Source organism: Schistocerca nitens, chromosome 1, assembly GCF_023898315.1.
Source record: "Schistocerca nitens isolate TAMUIC-IGC-003100 chromosome 1, iqSchNite1.1, whole genome shotgun sequence".
In the NCBI taxonomy this organism is placed as follows: Eukaryota; Metazoa; Arthropoda; class Insecta; order Orthoptera; family Acrididae; genus Schistocerca; species Schistocerca nitens.
The window spans coordinates 1108414133-1108435238 of NC_064614.1; the positions used below are offsets into that span (position 1 = coordinate 1108414133).

Sequence of the window (21106 nt, forward strand, 5' to 3'; positions counted from 1 at the left end):
GAAGATTCTGTGTCTTTATTTGGTGATAGCTCAGATGAATTTTTACAAGAGGAGACTGGAAGTGAAACTGGAAGTTCTGATGATGGAATCACACCAGTGAAGGTAGGAAGAAGAGTTTTATGTCCACATTCAGTCAAAGAACCAGACTTCAAAGCAGTAAAAACCAGGCAACAAAGCACCTCTAACCATGTTAGTGCTGTAACTACTGCAGTTGATTCAGATTCAGTTGAAGTACGTGTAACATCAGGAAGTTCTGAAGATGAGGACGACACTCTTAGAACAAATTCTAATGAGATTGTCTGGGGGCCAGTTACAGGTAAAAATATGAAAATCTTTACATTTATTCATTCCAGTTCTGGTGTAAATGCTTCTGTCACACTAACTCTCAAAGGCAAGACACCATACGATTTCTTCAAATATTTGGTAACTGATGAAATTTTAGAATATGTGACTCAACAAACTAATTTGTATGCAAAACAAGCTGTAGAAAGTCATTCAGTAACTTAATTCACGACTGAAAAAGTGGACTGATGTCAGCAAAACTGAAATGGAACAATTTTTAGGATTTTTGTGATTGATGTCATTAAATGTAAAACCAAGGACTCCAATTTATTGGTCAAGAAATATGCTCTATCACAACAATGTAAAAAATGCTATGTCATGCAATTGATTTGAACTGCTTTTACGTATGTGGCATTTTTCCAACAACAACCAGTGCCCACCGGGAAACCACTTATTCAAAATTCAACCTCTTATTGATAAATTACTGCAAAGATTTCAATGTGCAGTTGTGCCGCGGAAAGAAGTCCGCATGAGAAGAAGAAGAAGTAGTAGTAGTTCAAACCAGGAAGGGCACAAAGAAAAAACCAGCAATGATAATTGACTATAATCAGTCAAAGTCTTTTACAGATCTTCCTGACCAAATGAAGTCATACTCGCATTGTCTAAGGTGGGGTGTGAAATGGTACAGGAAGCTTGCAATTGAATTGTTGACAGGGTCAGACTGGTAAACGCTCATGTGATTTACCGATACAACAACAACTAGAAGATCTCAATCACAGAATTCAAAGAGGAAGTGACAGACTACTCCATACAGTAGATGCCGATGAGCCTGAGACATTTTACCAAAGCCACTGCGTTACCTGCAGATTGTGCACTTGTGAACATGGGAGCAGCCAGACGTAGGTGTATAGTGTGCTACGAAAAAATGAGGAATGAATTTGGACGAGAGCAAGTTGTCAAAAAATGCAAACAAACTGCATGGAAATATAAGAATTGTGACTCATCTTTTTGCACAGTGTTTTTTGATAAAGCACAGTGCATACAGGTGTTTGAGAAACAAAGTGGAATGACCCAAATTTTTCAGTTTCATTGTTGTTGCAATTAGAGTTGAATAATGCATGTGATTTGAAATCTACGGTGTAAGTAATATGTCAAACTAAATAATAATTAAATAATAATAATAATAATAATAATAAGAAGAAGAAGAAGAAGAAGAAGAAGAAAAGTCCATTATAACCGAGCCATGTGAGTTGTATGTAATTCATGAATTCAAATGTCAATAACTACTCTTGAGCTCTTGAAAACCGTAGGCCACAAACATTATTTGTTACTGGGGCCATACCCTACTATAACACAGAGTCACAGCATGCTTCTGTGAGTTACAACTGCACCATGGAGCTTTAAATGGAAAAATGTCCGCGAGTTGTATTTACTTTACGTGGCCCGAAGAAACTACTTCCTGTTAGTTATACTTAACTCACGTGGCAGTCAATGTGTTAAACACTGAAAATAATCAATCTTTGAAAATGCAACGTAATGCAACAGGTAAATACAAAGTCCACTTACCAAGTAGTGGCAGGAGAATGCACATATAAAGATACTGAAATCTGCACACTTTTGAAACCAGTGGCTCCTTCTGGCAGAAGGGCTGAAGAGGAAGGAATAATGATCAAGGGAAAAAGACTGGTGAGGTGTAGGAAACAAGAAGAGTTCACTCACTAATTAAATTTCACATGGTCCCATCCTGAAACCCATGCACTTTCCTTAATGTTAATCTCATCTTCAATGAGGGTTGTAGTGATTCATTGTATTCCTTGAATGAGAGTTAACATGTCCTTAAATACATTTGTCAGAGAAAAGATGCTGTGACAGTAGTTGATAAATGGAGAACACCCCACTGTTGGGAGGTGTTTTAAATCATAGATGCTCATACCAGAGCTAATGATCCAGTGACTGTATGGAAGTGAGTAGCAGTCAGATGACCCTACCTGCTGAGGCAGAGATAGGAGTTCCACGGAGCAGACGGTACGGAAGAAAGAGCGCCATGAAACCCAAGGATGTGAACTTTCAACGATAATAAATGTATTGTAGTTGTTAATTAGCAAGCTCCATATCAAATCTGTTATGTACACAGAACAAAGGCAGTATACGAGCTGGTACCTGTCCTAACTTATCATGTACTGAGTTGTAATTTTGAAGATAATATAAGAAGGTGTATTGAATATCACTTCGTACTTATGTGGTGGATTGAATGAGAATGATAAGTTAACTTTCAGCAGTTTTATCTGCAGCCTTTAAGGAGGCAAACTGTGAGCCAAGATGGAGGAAGAAGGCACACAGATTCAGGGCATAGACTAGCTGGAACCTTATTAATAATATTTAATGGCAACCGAATATTCAGTAAGCAACATTCACTATGTTCAGGTGGCAACTTATTAACACGTTTTGTGTATGAGGTGAATTATAACAAACCGCCACACAGCCCAAGCCACCTTGAAACACTTCAGGATCAGCTACACAGTTCTGTTCACATATAAACTACTAACAATCAACAACACCAACACTTTGACAGCTGACATCCTTTTCATCTCAAACATTCACTCTCATATAGAGTTTGCATTTGAGGCAAACATATTTGTTCAGATGCAGACTCCAACATTTTGCCCACCACACCTAGAATTGCCTATTGCCACCCTCCCAATCTCCACAATATCCTCGTCAGACCTTCTGCTGCTTCTGCACCCTGTGGCTCCTGCCTCCATGACTGTCCCCACTGTAAGTCTTGCCCTACATCCTCCTCTTACCACCTGTACCAACTCTATAACTGATAAAACATATACTATCAAATGGAGAGCTATCTGTGAAACAACATATGTCATGTACCAGCTTTTATGTAAACACTGTTTGGTCTTTCACATTGGTAACGCTACTACCCAGTTATCAAAGGGTGAATGGGCACAGGCAGAGGGTGTATACTGGCAACACAAAGTATCCTGTTGCAGAACATGCTCATGCAGTCATGACCACAGTGCCTGTTTCACCAGAGGTGTCATCTGGATTCTTCCCGCAGACACCAGCTTCTCCCAACTCCACAAATGAAAACTGGCATTACAACACGTCCTCAGTTCTCGCCACCCAACTGGCCTTAATTAATTGTTAAATATTACTTTCTTCACATCCTGTTCATTTCCTGTATCTCATTTTCTGACCTGTATATTTTTCCCCATTCCCCATCTTCACCACATACAATGCACTTAGCTTTCTCCTCTTATTAATTCATGTGTGATGTTTTCTCACTAATCTCTGTCTTGCATATTACTCTATCTTCCACCTTTGAGCTTTCATGTTTTCAAATGTCGTCCAGTGCAGTCCCCAACAATCAATCTTCCCTCCTCATCTCATCTAATCAGGTAGGTTTCCCCTGACCCATGGTTCCGGGTGACTTTTCCAAATTTTCCACATTTCCTAGACCTCCCAAGTCCTTATCCTTCACCCCTCTTCCTTCTCATTCAACCCTTCTGCCAGGAGGAGCAGCCACTGGCTCCAAAAGCCTGCAAATTTCAATATCTTTCCATACGCGTTCTTCTTCCGCCTCTTGGTGAGAAGGTTTTTTTATCTATCCATTTGCATTATAGATTAATCACAGAATTAAATACTGCAAAGATGTGAAATGTAAGAGACTTGACTACAGGTAACCTTACAAAAGTTAAGAAGCAAATATACAAAATTTTCTATGTTCATCAACAGATACTCATGAAAATGCACTTTTACCTTGGAAAATGATTAACTCGTTGATACACTGTCAAATCTTTCAGAACATGTGGTTTTGGATGCACACCTGTCCATAATAAATTGAAATCTAGAATACTGTTGTGAACCTGTAAATTATTTGAAAAATGAAATAAACTCATCTTTCTTAAAAACACAACTAATTCACACTCATTTAATGTGTTAAGTACATTCAGAAGCCAAAGTCTGGGTTCTCCTGTTTTCACTAAATTTTGCAGATGATGAAATCTTTAAGGTTTCATCACACTTTTCAAACTACAAAAATTTCCAGGAGTATAATACTTAAAAGTAGTACACAGGCTCTGTAAAGATATGTTCAAAACTTAGCTACAAATTGTCACTGCACTTACTGATCAGATGTTCACATAAAAGACGGAACAATGCTAATTATTGAAGGAGGGAAAAAAAAAAAACAGCTGTGTTCATAGCCACAATACAAAATATACCCTAAACTTACATCTAACAAGAAAGTATTATGAGAAGGTTAGATTGCTATTCACCATAAAGTGGAGATAACGAGTCGCAGATAGGCACAACAAAAAGACTCTCAAATAATGCCAGAGACAGTGGTCATGTGTTCATCAAAACCTTACTTGTCTGCAATTATTATTATTTTTTTGCTTATCTGCAACTCAGCATCTCTGAGTTGATGAGTAGCAATCTAACCCTTTCATAACATTGTCATTATTCCATCCTTGATTTTCCATCATTTGATTTGACAAGATAGAATTAACATAAAATTCAAGGAACATAATTATACAATAAACTGTCTAAGGAGCTTAAAGAGATTATTAAAACATATTTAAAATGGCACTTAAAAAGTACCCGTTTAGTAATACATTCTGCATAGTGAAAGATTACTTTGTGTTATATGAGCAATGACTAAACAACAATATAACACCTCTGGCATTTCACAAACTTTTAAATCAGCTATAATGCTCGTTTTCTTTCTTTCCTCTGATAACTTATAAACAAATGCTCTGCAAGAGACAATGGTAACACCCTATTATCTTTCTGAATTCAACCTCACACACACTACGGAAAGATACTGACTCAGTTCACCAGGGAGGGAAACAGCGAAGCTGCAGCACACAAAATGGAGACCCGACATCATCGTGGTGCTTATGTCAGTTTATAGCATGTGAAGTGATGGTTGTTAAAAAACAGATTAACAAGTTAGCACGTTACTTCTTCGCAACGTATGATGTCTGCTCCAAAAATTCACGAACATCCATGATTTCACACAAATGGTGTGTTGGAGCAAAATGCTGTTGGCATATCAGCACACACGTGTGTTTAACATGTAACTGTCAGAAGTTTCATTGTTGTATGTCTGTTTGTTATTGTTCAGTGCTGTATTGAGTAGAATGTTGTCTCTGACAGTTAGCGAATTTCGAGATGGCAGAATTAGAGGATCAACACGTCTGCATTAAATTTTGTGCGAAACTCAAGAAGACCTTTACAGAGACACACCAAATGATGCAGGAAGCCTACGGTGATGAGTGCTTCAGCCATACTCTGTGTTATGAATGGTTCACATGGTTTAAAAATGGCCAGACAGAAGTTAATGATGACCCTCATTCAGTATACCCTTCAACGTCTAACACCCATGTCAGGAACATCCACGAAATTGTGCCTGCCAATCTAAGACTAACTGTCCAAGAGACTGCAGAGGAATCTAACATTGCAGTTGGATTATGTCCTGAAATCATGACACAGCATCTTCGAATGTATTGTGTTGCAACCAAGTTAGTTCCATGACTCATGAGTGAAGACCAGAGAGACCTTCGCCTCACAAATCTGTGACGAGCTTTTGGATCGCACAAATGAGAACACCATGTTCCTTAAGAGAATCATAACTCTGATGTGGGTCTACAGTTATGATATTAAGACCAAGGTTCAGTCTTCACAATGGGTGTGGAAAGTCCTCCAAGACCAAAAAAAGTTCGTCAGGTCAGGTCAACTGTCAAAGCCATGCTGATAGTTTTCTTTGACTTTGAAGGATTAGTTAATCATGAATTTGTGCCACAAGGACAAACTGTAAATCGATGGTACTATTGGGATATGTTATGATGCCTGCAAGAAAATGTGAATGAAATGGTCTGAAATGAGGTGAGACAATTCATGGCTCTTGCATCACAATAACACACCTGCACATTCATTCCCTGCTGGTGCATGACTACTGCACAAAGAATGAAATAACTGTGCTGAATTATCCTCCATACTCTCCATACCTGGCTCCTGTGTACTTTTTATTTCCAAAGTTGAAAAACCCATTGAAAGGATGAAGATTTGTAATGACAGATGAGATAAAAGAAAATTTGCAGATACGGAGAGGCATACTGAGACTATTTCCAGAAGTGGATACCACATTGGGAGTGGTGTATCAATTGGGGAGGAGAGTATTTCAAAGGAGATCAAGCACAGTTACGTTAAGGGGTAAGTATTGAAAAATTTTGTGGACAAAGTCCCAGAATTTTTTGAACAGACCTTGTACAAACAAAACAGCATTGTACACTACGGATATACCAAGCTAGGCAGTGCTGGTTTTAGCAGATTGACCTTGTACTCTACAGGTTCTAATACCCTATCAGCCATCCTGGCTTAGGTTTTCTTGTTTCTCTGAATTACTACAAGCAAATGCAGAAATGGTTCTTACTTTAGGGCCACAGGCACCTGCCGATTCTGCTTTGCCAAACTAGACCACTAAGTATGCAAATGACTGACTACACAGAATACAATATGAGGTGGAAAAATATCAATGACAAGATTTGTTGATGATACTGTTATCATCAGTGGAGGTGCAGAAGAATGGGTACATTTACTGAACAGTTGAGAAGGGCACAGAATATGGACCGAGAGAAAAACCAAATAAAGATGAAACTGACAAGGATACTGGAAATGTGACTAGCAATAAAATTAACACCAAAATTGGGGACTGCGAAGTAGACGAAGTAAACACAACATAAAAAGCAGACAAGCATGGGCAAAGAGGGCATTCCTGGACAGAAAATTTTTGCTTGATTTGAGGAAGAAATTTCTGAAAGTGTACATTTGGAGCACAACATTGCATGGAAGTGGATCACGGACTGTTTAGGACTTCAAGAAGACAGACTAAGTCTGAGATGATGTGCTACTTCAGGGTGCTGAAAATTAAGTGGCGTGATGAGAAATAAAGGGAGTTCTCTGCGCAATTGGTGAGGATAGAAATTATAGAAAACATCAAGAAAAAGGTACAATATGATAGGACATGTGTTAAGACTTTAGGGAATAACTTCCATTGTACTAGAAGGCACCATGTAAGAATAATGAGACAAAGGTATCCAACAAATAATTGAGGACATTAGGTCTGTTAGGTCATGTTAGTTGCTCGCGAAATGGCATTGAAGCAGGAGAAAGTGCAATGTGTGCTTTGGTTTCACAAAATGAAATCACTCATCAGTGTTCAGCATAAATTTTGGGCTTCTTATGGACGCAGCCCTCCTGATGTTAAATCAATAAAGCGAAGGTATGCAAAGAGTAACAGAACAGGCAGCGTTGATGATCGTCCTCAAAGTGGCAAGCCTCGTGCGAGTGATGCAACTGTTGACTGTGTTCAGCAATCATTTAAACGGAGTCTGTTTAAATCAACTCATCAAGCATCATGTGAACTTAAAATACTGCAGCCAAGTGTGGTGAAGATTCTTGATGAAAGGCTTAGGTTGCATGCTGACAAAGTGCAAATCGTGCAGGCCTTGCAACCAAATGATTTGCTAACATGTGCTGAATTTGCAACTGAGATTCTCAACAGGATTGATGGTGCTAACAATTACTTAAATTGCATATGCTTTACCAATGAATCCACATTTCACATCATTGGGATGGTAAATACGCATAATGTCCTTATGTGGGGGTTCAGAGTCTCCACATGCTACTGTACAGTTACAGCGAGACAGCAAAAAAGTGAATTTTTGGTGCAGCCTCATGCATAACAAGGTTTTTGGACCATTTTTCTTTGCGGAAAAGTCCATTACCGCTAACATTTACTTAGATGTTTTGCAACAGATCATTGCCCTACAGTTACAAGAATATCAACCATGGATACTTTTCCAGCAAGATGGAGCATCCCCCACTGGGATTTGATAGTGGGCGATTTCCTAGATGAAACATTTCTGGATCGGTGGATTGGAAGGAACAGTCCAACACCCTGGCCACCCCACTCTCCAGACATTATGCCCCTTGACTTTTTTTCTGGGGCTATATCAAGGACAGAGTCTCCATTGCTGACGTATATGAATTGAAGGCTGGGATACAATCTGCTGTGGGTACTGTGACAGAACACGTTACGAAACACCTGGCAGGAACTGGAATACCGAATCAACATTCTCCAGGCTACCAAGGGAGCACACGTAAGTGGTCTTAATAAAAAAACTAGTAACACCAACCTATGAAATGGCATCAAACGTAAATTATTATGTCAAACGGTTATTCTGTAATAAATTGTTATAATCAGGGCACGACTCTAAGCTCACCCTGTATTTTCTATTTCTTTTATGTGTCAGCATAAAGTTTCTCATTGCTCTCATTTTTCATTAATTACAACACTAAATTTTACCAGAAAATTTTCCTACTCTGCTCGTAATTTGTTAATAAATTCTACCTCTTTTTCTATTTTCAAATTTCCTCACTCAGTACTGATGTAAACTTATTTCTTTCATTGCAACAGACTCTCCTCTGGAATGTTTCTATTTTCCAAACATGTGATTCTAATTTATGAAATAAGTTCAAAGCCTCTATCTCATTTTTTCAACTATTCAGCTTTGTTGCTGAACACTTGGCTACTCCAACCTGTAAACATGAATAGTTCTCCTACCAGGGAAATCTATATGAGTATGTATAATACTCTTCCTACCAGTGAAACCTATACAGGTATATACAGGGTGAAGTGAAATTTGCACACACTGGCTTCACAGCATGACTCCTCACATGCCAGCGATAAAAAAAATGCCTGTCACAAAATTTCCTCCGGTGAGTACATCTGGCAGAAAAAGGGCGTTAAAGAGTGGTAATCTGACAACATTGTAACGACATGTATGGTAACTACCTCTGCCAGCACATACTATTCATGCTGTACAGTTGAAGTGGATAGCGTTTTGGGTCAGTACGCAGGAGGTTGATTGTTTGATCCTGGGTTAAGGCATATGTTTTTTATTTGGTAAATGTATTCCAGGTGGTAAGGTATCTGGCATCTTAATCGTCAACAGCGATTGCAGTGGGTACTCTAGAAAACATTTGCACTTTCATACTACAATCGTAGAACTGGAAGATTGGTCAGCTTTGAAAGAAGCCATTTCCATGTCGTGGGTGTGAACTTATTCACATCACTTCATCTACTAGATGCGAAACCTGTTTTCTTTATACCCCCTCCAATGGGCCCATAGATTAGTACCAACCACTACTCTTGCCTCGTTCAGGTCCATTACATTTCATTAGGTCCTTATGTTACCAGTAGGACTAGAACGTTTTTTTGCGAATAACGTCCAAACTCTGTTACTATTTGTATGTGTTATCACCATGGTGCCACTTACTATGCCTTTCAACATTGAGTCTGGTAACTGCACACCGTTTATCATCATCATAATCATCATCATGTCTATTAGCATTAGGGAAGAAGTATAATTAGAAACTGAATATTTCACAATTAGTGGTGTCGGGATGAATCGTGCAGAACAATATCTATCAAAAAATCTATCAGAGGGGTAATGTGCATTAGGTGGAACAGTGCGCAGGACTGACAGTGTATTTATACTGTATGCACTGTCCACCAGACAAGGGACTAGTTGTGAGCAGATTAAAGTGCCAACGACAGACTCCAATGTACACGCATACGCATATTAAATTTTCTCATTGTAAACTTCTAAACCAGTGTGCCAGATGTATGGCATACACAAATGATAAGTAAGTGGATATGCTTCTGGTCCTTGGTGCATCTGACAACTGGGCTGGCATTGCCACTTGTGAATATGCTGCTAGATATACTCCTCGACGCCATCCAGATAAAAATGTGTTTTGTCGTCTGGAGCTTTGCCTTCAGGAGTCAGGTTCTCTCCTTGCACCATCACATGACAGAGGTTGTCCATGGACTCACTCTACTTCAGCTACTGAGGAAAGCTATTCTGGAGGTCACACCAAGAACCTCAGTGAAGTGCACGCAGAATAGCAAGGCAGCTGCGTGTCTCACAACCCACAGTCATTAACATGTTGCACAAGCACAGGCTGCATCCCTATCATTATGCTTTCACACAACACCTGCATCCTGCAGATTGCCATCAGTGGCTGCAATTCTGTGAATGGTTCCAACAACAACAACAACAACAACAACAACAACCCGACTTCATTGCCATCAGTGGATGCAATTCTGTGAATGGTTCCAACAACAACAACAACAACAACAACAACAAGCCGACTTCATGAAAACCGTAATATGGTCAGATAAAGCAGCATTCGCTCGTGAGGCTGTCTTCGATATGCACAATGCCCACCATTAGTGTGAGATTAACCTGCACGTCACCCGCCACTGTGGATATCAAGTTCACTTTGGTATCAACGTCTGGGCTGGAAAACTGGGCGACAGGTGTTTGGCCCTTTCATGTTGCTGACCAGTCAACTGCATGAAGGTATCATGCATTCCTCTCAAACTATCTGCCTGGTGCCCTGGAAGACGTTCCACTGCATGTTCGTCAGAGGATATGGTTCCACATGATGGTTAACCTCCACACACTGGAATTAATGTACAACTGGTTTTGGACAGAATATATCCAGGGAAATGGCTCGGACATGTAGGTTCAGTTCTATGGCCACTGTTCACCTGACCTAAATCCCATGGATTTCTTCCTGTGGTGACACCTGAAGGAGCACGTGTACTCTGCTGACAAATGTGGAAGAATTGGTAGCACATGTTCATGCTTCTCTTGTTACTTTGGACGCAGCTTTCCAGCGAAAGGTCCAGATCTGTATGATCCGGCGGGTTGTGCAATGTTTGGACGTGCAGGGAGGTCGCTTTGAGCATCTGTTGTTCTATGGACAACATACTGTGTTGTTAAGGTCATGCAGTCATTAATATGGACATTATTACTGTCCCTGGTTGCTAATGTGCAACATCTGAGCATTCATATTAAATGTAGTATAAATGACAAGTGGATATTTTGTTATTGTACTTTGCAATCATGTTTAGCATCTCAAAATTGATATGGGGGGTGTACTGGCAGGAATCTGTACAAAGTGATAAAGATGACTCATATTAAGGTAAAAAACATTGGCTTAGTCACCCAAAAATTAGCTGAAGTAACCTTAAAACCAACTGTTGAATATTGAATGTGCTGATATCCTATGCCAACAAGAGCATCACTGTTTTCACTCGGAAGTGTTTCATCTGGATCATGTGAATGGCCCTATAACAAAACTTTTATTGTAATATGGTAACTCTAACAGGTAATGCTAACTGAGATATGGATCAGGATTGATATCTGAACCAGCATATGTATACAAAACTGAACTTAGTGATTTCCAGTGCTGTGCTGAGAGGCAGTTACACCTACCTCATTAATGAAAATGTTTGTTATGGCTGCCCCATAATGTCAATATGCAGACACTGTAAAACTAGCAGCCTAGTTTTATTATGGGGCTACACTTGTGATCCGGATGAAACATTTACTAGTTAAAACAATGATGCTCTTGTCTGGACAGGATATTGGCACATTTGATATTTAATGGTTGGTTTCAAGGTCAGTTTAACTAATTTTCGGGTGAATAAGCCAGATGTTTGCCAGTAACACACACACACACACACACACACACACACACACACACACACACACACACACAGTAATAACTACATGTAACAGAAATCTAAGTCCACAATATGCCAATAGCCAATATATATTCATACCAATAACAGATGGTCATAATGCAACCACTTTATGTTTAACAACATGCAGATTGGTCCAGTTTTTTTAAGTATTCAACCCATAAGTATTTTATTCCAACTATGTAATTGCTTATTCAGTATTGTAACAATATTAGTAATTTTTATACAGAGATGTACCAGAAGCTTTAACTACAAAAATTACGAAACTGGTAGTGCAAATCTACAAGGACTTCAATTAATACAGCTACAGTGGCTTAATAAGCTTTCATTTTGCTATATGTTTATCACTTTTAACCATTTTAACTTCTGAATTTTACTGCTTGAAAGTTCTGTAAACTATGCATAATTCAGGGGAAAGGTATACAGTACAAGGTAGCAGCAGACAAATGGGAAGCTTTGAGAGATGAAATAGTGAAGGCAGCAGATGATCAAAAAGTTAAATGACTAGGCACAGTAGAACTCCATCGATATTACAGTGAACACTGCATTTAATTGATAAAAGATTAAAATCTAAAAATGCAACAAATGAAGCAGGCAACAGGGAATCCAAATGACTCGAAAGAGAGATTGACAGGAAGTGCGAAATGGCTTAGCAGGCATGGCTAGAGAACTAATGTAATCATTATAAGCATGTATAATTAGGGGAAATACAGACACCACCTGCAGTAAAGTAAAAGAGGCCTGCTGGGTAAAACAGAAGGCACTCTGTGAATGTGAAGAGCTCAGATGAGAAAGCAGTACCATTCATTCACAGAAGGGGAAGGTGGAAGGAATGTGTACAGGGGCTCTACAAGGGAAGTGGACTTCTAGGCAAAAGTATAGAAAGAGTAAAGGAAGTATTTGAAGATGGGATGGGAGATGTGATACTGAAAGAGGAATTTGACAAAGCACTGAAGAAACTAAGCCAAAGCAAGGCCGGCTAGAATACACAACATTTTCTCAGAACTACTGATATCCTTGAGAGAGCCAGCCTCCTGAAATTACTCTACCAGATGTATAAGGTACACGGATGGGATAGGGGAAATACCCACATATTTCAAGATGACTGAAATAAATCCAATTCCACAGGAAGCAGGTGCTGACAGGTATGAATATTACCAAACTATCTATTTAGTAAATCTTAGTTGCAAAATACCAATACAAATTATGCACAGAAGAATGGAAAAAACCTAGTAAATGAAATGCTGGATCATTGAGACAATACCAATCTTATGACCTATCTCAGAATAGCATTTGTGGACTTACAGAAAGCTTCTGACAAAGTTAACTGGAGTACACTCTTTAAAATTAGGATGACAACAGGGATGAAAAACAAGGAGCGAAAGGTTACACAAAACTTACACAGAAACTAGAATACTGTTTTAAGAGTCTACAGACATGAAACAGGAACAATGGTTGAGAAGGGAGTGGGACAGGGTTGCAGCCTATCCACAATATTCAATCTGTACACTGAGCAAGCAGTAAAGGAAGACAAAGGAAAATTTGAGAAGTAATTACAGTTCATAGAGAAGAAATATAAACTGAAGTTTGCATATGGCATAATCCTGTCAGAGAGCAAATTACTCTGAGGTGCTGTTGAACAGAATGGGCAGTGTCTTGAAAGGAGGATATAAGATGAAGTAACAAAAGCAAAATGAGGATAATGGCATGTAGACGAATTAAATCAGGCAATAGAATGAAATTTTTACTCTACAGCAGAGTGTGCGCTGATATGAAACTTCCTGGCAGATTAAAACTATGTGCTGGACCGAGACTTGAACTCGGGATCTTTGCCTTTTGCGGGCAATTGCTCTACCAACTGAGCTACCCAAGCACGACTCACGCCCCATCCTCACAGCTTTAATTCCTCCAGTACCTCGTCTTACTACCTTCCAAACTTCTCAGAAGCTCTCCTGCGAACCTTGCAGAACTAGCACTCCTGGAAGAAACTCTACAGCGCACACTCCGCTGTAGAGTGAAAATTTCATTCTAGAAACACCCCCCAGGCTGTGGCTAAGCCATGTCTCCACGAAAGGCAAAGGTTTCGAGTTTGAGTCTCGGTCCGGGACACAGTTTTAATCTGCCAGGAAGTTTTAAATCAGGCAATGCTGAGGGAATTAGATTAGGAAATGAGACATTAAAAGTAGTAGGTGAGATTTGCTATTTGGGCAGTAAAATAACTGATTGTGGCCAAAGCAGAGAGGACTAACAAGAGCTAGAAAAACATTTCTGATGGAGAAATTTGCAAACATTGAAAATAAATTTAAGTATAAGAAAGTCTTTTCTGAAGGTTTTTATCTTGAGTACTTATCTATGGTAGTGAAGTATAGACAATAAACAGTTCAGACAAGAAGAGAAAGGAGGCTTTTGAATTGTGGTGTTATAGAAGAAATCTGAAGATTAGATGGGTGGATTGCCTAACTAATGAGGTAGTACAGAATAGAATAAGGTAGAAGAGAAATTCCTTGAGTAATTTGACTAAAAGAAGGGGATCAATTGATAGGACACATTCTAAGATACTGAGGAATTGTCAATTTAGCATTGAAGGGAAGTGTGGGAGGTAAAAATGAGACAGACAGAGAGAGAGAGAGAGAGAGAGAGAGAGAGAGAGAGAGAGAGAGAGAGAGAGAGAAGTACAGTAACCAGGTTCAAATACATGCCAGTTGCCTTATAATTTGGAAGTGAAGAGGCTTGCACAGGATAGAGTAGCATGAAGAGTTACATCACCCCAGTCTCCAGACTGACACAGCAACACCAATGGATGTGGCTAGTTTGTTAAGGTTAGGGAAGGATGTACCATGGGACATATAGAGTCCCAAATTGGTATTGCTTGTTTATGAATGAACTGGAAAGACACGTAAGCATGTACATTGATAACTAGCAAAGTCACCAAAACCTTAGTACACATTTTTAAGTGATTACCAGCATTAATCGAAAGTAAGTCTACAATTTGGAAAGTACCCATGTACATTGAATTACCACCTTCATAGTATGCAAATATGAGGTACTCATATAACCCAATTCAGCTATGAAAAAAATACAACTTTTTATCTTGAAATTACACATCCTTCAAAAATAAATGCTGGGAGAATGGTTTACTGAAAATTATGAATAGTTGTCAGGTAACTCGCTTTTCATAGCAAAGTTGTAGGAGACTGCACACAAGCCTAAACTGGGCAATATGGGTATGACCTAATTTCTTAATCACTACACCTTCCTCTGCATGGCATCATTGCATTTAGTGACAAGCGTCAAAAAGGTTTAATGGGATTGATTCTAGCAGCAGCAGCAGCAGCAGCAGCAGCAGCAGCAGGAGACAGAAGAATGTCATTTTCTGAGAATATTTTTCTCAAGTGAAACAGGGTCCAAGGTTAAAGCTGCTTAAGGGGCTCCGGAAAGGCTCAAAATCATGAAAAGTTCAATTTTTACTTTTTTGCATTTTCTGAATCTCCAGACTATTACCTTTTAATAGATATATAATTTATTCAATTCCGAAGACTACAACTATTTTTAAATTTTTTTTGAAATGTGTTCTACATGGGCGTGACCCACTGTGGCGCTGTTAAACTGCTGTCAAATGGTGTTATTATTAACGTCCGTGTTCATCAGGTACATTTTAGTGATGTGAGATAAAGTATGTGTTGTGGCTAACCTGTGATGGTTCAATATATATCGCTGGGGTGATTGTCGATTGTTTCATGTTTATTTACTCTGTCATTATCTCGAAAATATTCGCAATTAATTCTGTTTCTTGAGTCTCTGTTTTGTTGAAGTATAATAATGAGTAAAAGTAAAGTTATTAGAAATCCTCTGAAGGCTTTTAAGAAAAGGAGAAATGTTGGAAAGCCAACGGTATGTGTTATTACTGTAAACAATAAAGACGATAACCAAGTGAGTGAACCTAACCTCTCAAGTACACCTGCCCATAGCAGTCAAAGTGGGAAAGAAAATACTTCACAGAAGAAGCTTGGTCCAATGAGTGAAAACTATGAATGTTTTATGGGCGAATCGGATGTGAATGAAATATTTGATATGTCGGTTCTCAAAGGAATTTTTTCAAACTGTGTAAGATGTATTCATTGTAGTGAAGTTGGTCTGGAACTCTCCATAATAAAGCACGTAGGACTTGCTGGTGAAATACAACTGAAATGTGATAAGTGTTCATACATGACCACCTTTTGGAACAGTGTTGCAGTAACTGCAACTGAAGAAAATGGTAGCAAAATCTACGAACACAACATTAGATTTGTTTATTCCTTGCGTTCAGTTGGAAAGGGTGCTACTGCAGGTGCAATTTTCTGTGGCATCATGAATCTTCCAAATCCCCCAACCAAGTTTACGACCTATAATAAATTAATAGGGTCTAAAGTAGAAGATGTCTGTATAGAATCTATGAAGAACGCTGTGGAAGAGGCAGTAATGGAAAATAATGGTAACAGAGATTTGACTGCAGCGTTCGATGGTACCTGGCATAAACGGGGACACACATCTCTTCATGGTGTAGTGTCTGCCACCAGTATGTATACAGGGAAAGTTTTAGATGTAGCAGTAATATCAAAGTATTGTAGATGTCCACAAAAATATAAAGGTACACATGAAAATAATTGCAACGCTAACTATAGTGGCAGTAGTGGAGGAATGGAAGTGGCTGGTGTTGCCAGTATATTCCAGCATTCTGAGGCGTGTGATAAAGTGCGATGTGTTAATTACCTTGGTGACGGTGATTCTAAAAGTTTCAAACATGTTCAAGGACTGAAGCCCTATGGTGATGATGTTGTAGTGCAGAAATTTGAGTGTATTGGACACGTACAGAAGCGAATGGGAACAAACTTCGGCGACTGAAAGCTTCGTACAAAAAACAAAAACTCAGTGATGGTAAAGGGTTGGATGGGAAGGGAAGGTGAACTGACAGTGTAATTGACAAAATACAGAACTATTATGGAATGGCTATTAGGCAAAATACACAGTGTCGACGAAATGAAGAAGGCTGTTTGGGCTCTTTTTTTCATACTTCTTCAACCGATGAAAATCCCCAACATAGCTTGTGTCCCAAAGAAGAAGACAGTTGGTGTAAATATAACAAAGGATTGCTAACTGGTGAAGTGTACACTCATAAGCATAGTCTGCCTCATGCAATAATGGAGGTGATAAAACCTATTTTCAGAGATTTAGCAGCACCTGAACTGTTGAAAAAGTGTATTCACGGAAAAACTCAAAACCCCAATGAAAGTGTAAATAGTGTTATATGGTCGAGAATCCCCAAGACGGTATTTGTTGGAATAGAAACACTTCACTTTGGTGTGTATGATGCTGTTGCGACTTTCAATGATGGCAACATTGTAAGGTGCAAGGTATTTAGAAATATGGGAATGAAGATAGGTTCTAACATGGTACGAGCGATGCTTGCTTTAGACAAGGAACGCCTTCGGGCTGCAGACAGGGCTGTAAAGAGTCTAGAAATACAAGCAAGAGTAAACAGGAGGAGGAACAAGAGGAAGCTGGAGGAGGAGTTTGCAGAGGATGAAGATAATCCATCCTATGGACCTGGAATGCACTAAAAAGTTAATCCAATCTTTGTCGCTTGATTCCCAAAACTTTTATTTTCTCATACTAATTACATGTTTTCTAAGGATCTTCCAAACATATTTGTTTCAAACTTTCAGTAAATGTTACACAGTACCTTCTGCATAATTTAACACAGCCTTTTTCCAAAAAAAACTATATTTTTGAATATATAAATAAAAAATTGCAAAAAAATGTTGTGAATTTTCATTACAATTGAAAAAAATCATCTTTAATAACTGAACTAAAATTATGTAAAATCCCTGTGTTAAGTTGTAGCCCATATTCCAATAAATAATCTGTAAAAAGTTCAACTTCCTATCTCAGATACTTTGTGAGGAAAGATGTAATTTATAAGCGTTATTTTAACATTGCAAGTATAGGGCGTTCCGGAGCCCCTTAACAACAGCCGTTACACAGATTACAGCATTGTGGCACCTTCTTCTTGTCACCCAAAAACTGATAGGAATTATTACAACTGACTGAAGTGTCACATGCTAATAAGTAATTCATTAAAGCCTTAATATTTGTAGGTGATAGTGTTCCTACCTTTAGTAGGCTACTTGAAGGACTGTTTCTAAGGCTTTCACTATTTGAAAATATGGATTGGTGGAATGGTTTATGACGATAAGCAGTCCAATTTAAAAACCAGAAGTGTACTAGATCCTCAGTCTGGTTACACCAAGCTCCAGTTCAAAATGTATTGATAAAGTAAGTATTATAGGCCTACATCTGGGTTATTACCTTTTTGACATATAGCAGAAGTTATTAATATGGTCATAATTTACAGTAATACACCCATTACGGAGAGACAACATACTGCCCTTACGGAATTTAAGCAAGTCAAGTTACAGAGGAACATATTTCACGGAACTTTGGTTCTCTCCTGATGAAAGTATACTATTCTTTGGAGATCTGAGTGGAAAAAAGGAGCATGTGTCACAACAGGATCTACTAAGTGTTTCGCTTCAGGAGGCTGCATCCAGTAACACTTTCCCTTTTGGATATATTACAGTCTCCGTCAGCAGATAAGAAGTTAAATCCTGATTCCCTTAAATACAAGCTGGTTGTTTCTATTTGTGATGCTGTGCTTTGAAGATGGGGTCCTATTGTATAATTTACCTAAGAGGGAGAAAGATGTTAAAATCTATAGCTCAAACAGCAATGATGAATGCCTAAAAATATAGTGTGTGGAACACAAGTGAGAAGTTCTCCCTTTATTCAAGACCATCTAGTGGCTTATTGAAAAGATTAAGGTAAGATTAAACATGGCACGTTACAATGATGTGCGAAAACATTATGACCCCGTGCTTAATTGGAACTTGCTCTACCTTTGGAACAAAACACAACTGCAATTTTGCATGGTGTGGATTCAAACAGTCCTTGACAGCTAGTCAGAGGTATGTGGCAGCAGATGTGCATGCGCGGGCACACAATTCACAAATTACGGAGCAATGGTTTGTGGGTGTAGAGCTGATGCCCAATAATGTCACACATGTATTTCACTGGGTAAAGACTAGGCAAGTTGTGGTGGCCAAAATATCAATCTCTGACGGTATATTGATAATTATTACCGTCTGACAGCAACTGAATAAAACACAATTTTAGTGCCATACGCGTTTCATCTTTATTTTCTGCAAAGCATCATCAGTGGCAGGTTGCGTGGACAATTTCTTACATATTACGCCCCTGTTGCATTTTTGGTGGTGTTCTTCTTCTTATGAATACCAATTTGCGGTTTTTCTCCCACATTCCACAGCACTATGAACTGAATGCTTGTTTGAATGCAATCTTTTGGTTTCTGTTCAATATACTGTAATATTACATGCAACTGAGGAAGAAAGGACTACAAAAGTTGAAGATATCAATCTCCGAGTTCACTATCATGCTCCTCAACCACTGTAGCACATTATGGGCTTCTGACACTTATTTATCCTAAGCTAAGGTGCCATTGCCATTCAGGAAGACATCAAGGATGAACAGATGCAGGTGGTCTGCAACAATCACATAGTCCATAGCTGTCATGGTGCCTTCGATTACTAGTACAGGTCCCATGGAAGCACAGATGAGTGTCCCACATACTAATCTAATGCCCCCACTGGCCTGTCTCTGTGGTGCAGTGCCTGTTTCGAGCAGGTGTTTGCCTGGATGATGGCACATCCAGACACGAATATTGTTCTGGTGTAATAAGGAATCTGATTCATCCAACCCGCGGGGTTACCAGCATGTTTCGGCTGGCATTTCCAAGGCATTACCCAGCCACAGATGCCGTCATCTCATCCTGACGCAGCTAGACCATAGCTGCTCTCCGCCTCTGCGACTGTGGAACATAGCACACCACGCGGCCACTTCCGCTGACGTGGAGCTCAGCACGGAGCACCACCCTTAAGCCGTCCCGTCGGCACAAGGACCTTGCATCCGAACGTTAAGCGTGCCGAGTTTCTGACGTCATAGCGTGGAATGGCATGTTCGGGAGTCTTTCCGAATGTGCAGAGCAGTATCTGGCATGTCAGGTATTCTGAGCATGTGTCTGAGCGTTGACCAATGAGATGGCACAACGCCACCTACATCACACGCATGCCATCTCCCATCAGTACAGTATTGTGAGGCGCCATATTGGCATTCATTTCAAGCCTATATGTATACATGCCGTTTCTGAGAACCAGCAAATTGAGAATCACTGGAAAACCCGTTGTTAACTGTGTGATTCGTTCCAATAAAATAATGAGAAACGTCATATTCGTGGCAAAAGAATTATTGTAACTTGCGTAATATGAGAGTAGGCTATTTGAAGGCAGCGACACACTGAAGATCCACCCAAAACGCATTGTTCTTGGTACAATTGGTTATAAGTAAATTTCAATTAGTAATATATCTGCGATTAAGATTTTAGCACGGGGTAACAAATATAATTAGACATAAAGTGCGTGTTGTTGGTGTAGCATAATGAGTAGCATCATAGACAAGTCAAGAGTTGTTTGTTGGGGCGGTGGTTCGCGTCTTGACACTTCCAAACTTTTTTTCCTAACATTCGCGTTTTTATTAGGTTCTGATACTTCATTATTAGTTTAATATAAGTATATACTATAATATTTGATGTTATGTACATATAAGAATGCCTTCTTTTTGAGGGGTGACTGTTCGATTGGCTTGATCTACAGGACAGCTTGCGCTCTTGTATAAAGATATTGCCGGCTTGAGTGGCCGAGCGGTTCTAGGCGCTTCAGTCTGGGACCGCGCGACCGCTACGGTCGCAGGTGCGAATCCTGCCTTGGGCATGGGTGTGTGTGATGTCCTTAGGTTAGTTAGGTTTAAGTAGTTCTAGGGGACTGATGGCCTCAGATGTTAAGTCCCATAGTGCTCATTTGAACCATTTATAAAGCTATTTTGTTCCTTTTCTTTTACGGTTCGTAATTCACATGTTGGAAAGATTCTGCTACTGGGTAGGAACAGTGATCAAGTAAGACTGACCTTGGGGTTTTACTAAAATGTGGGAATGATGAAATAATGTTTATCTTATGCGGAGAAGTATTCCACATTTGTACCGCACTGCTTGTAATGGATCTTTTATAAGCCTGTGTCCTTATT

General features: G+C 39.3%; 1 protein-coding gene across 2 annotated transcripts in view; it reads right to left on the reverse strand.

Moving 5' to 3' along the window:
• LOC126198852 (tubulin polyglutamylase TTLL5) overlaps positions 1 to 21106 on the reverse strand; it is a 215010-nt gene that overhangs the window by 76050 nt on the left and 117854 nt on the right. For both annotated transcript variants that reach the window (XM_049935443.1, XM_049935451.1), the window contains one exon: positions 4054 to 4160. In XM_049935443.1, the coding sequence (XP_049791400.1) occupies positions 4054 to 4160 (107 nt within the window). The remainder of the gene's footprint in view (positions 1 to 4053; positions 4161 to 21106) is intronic.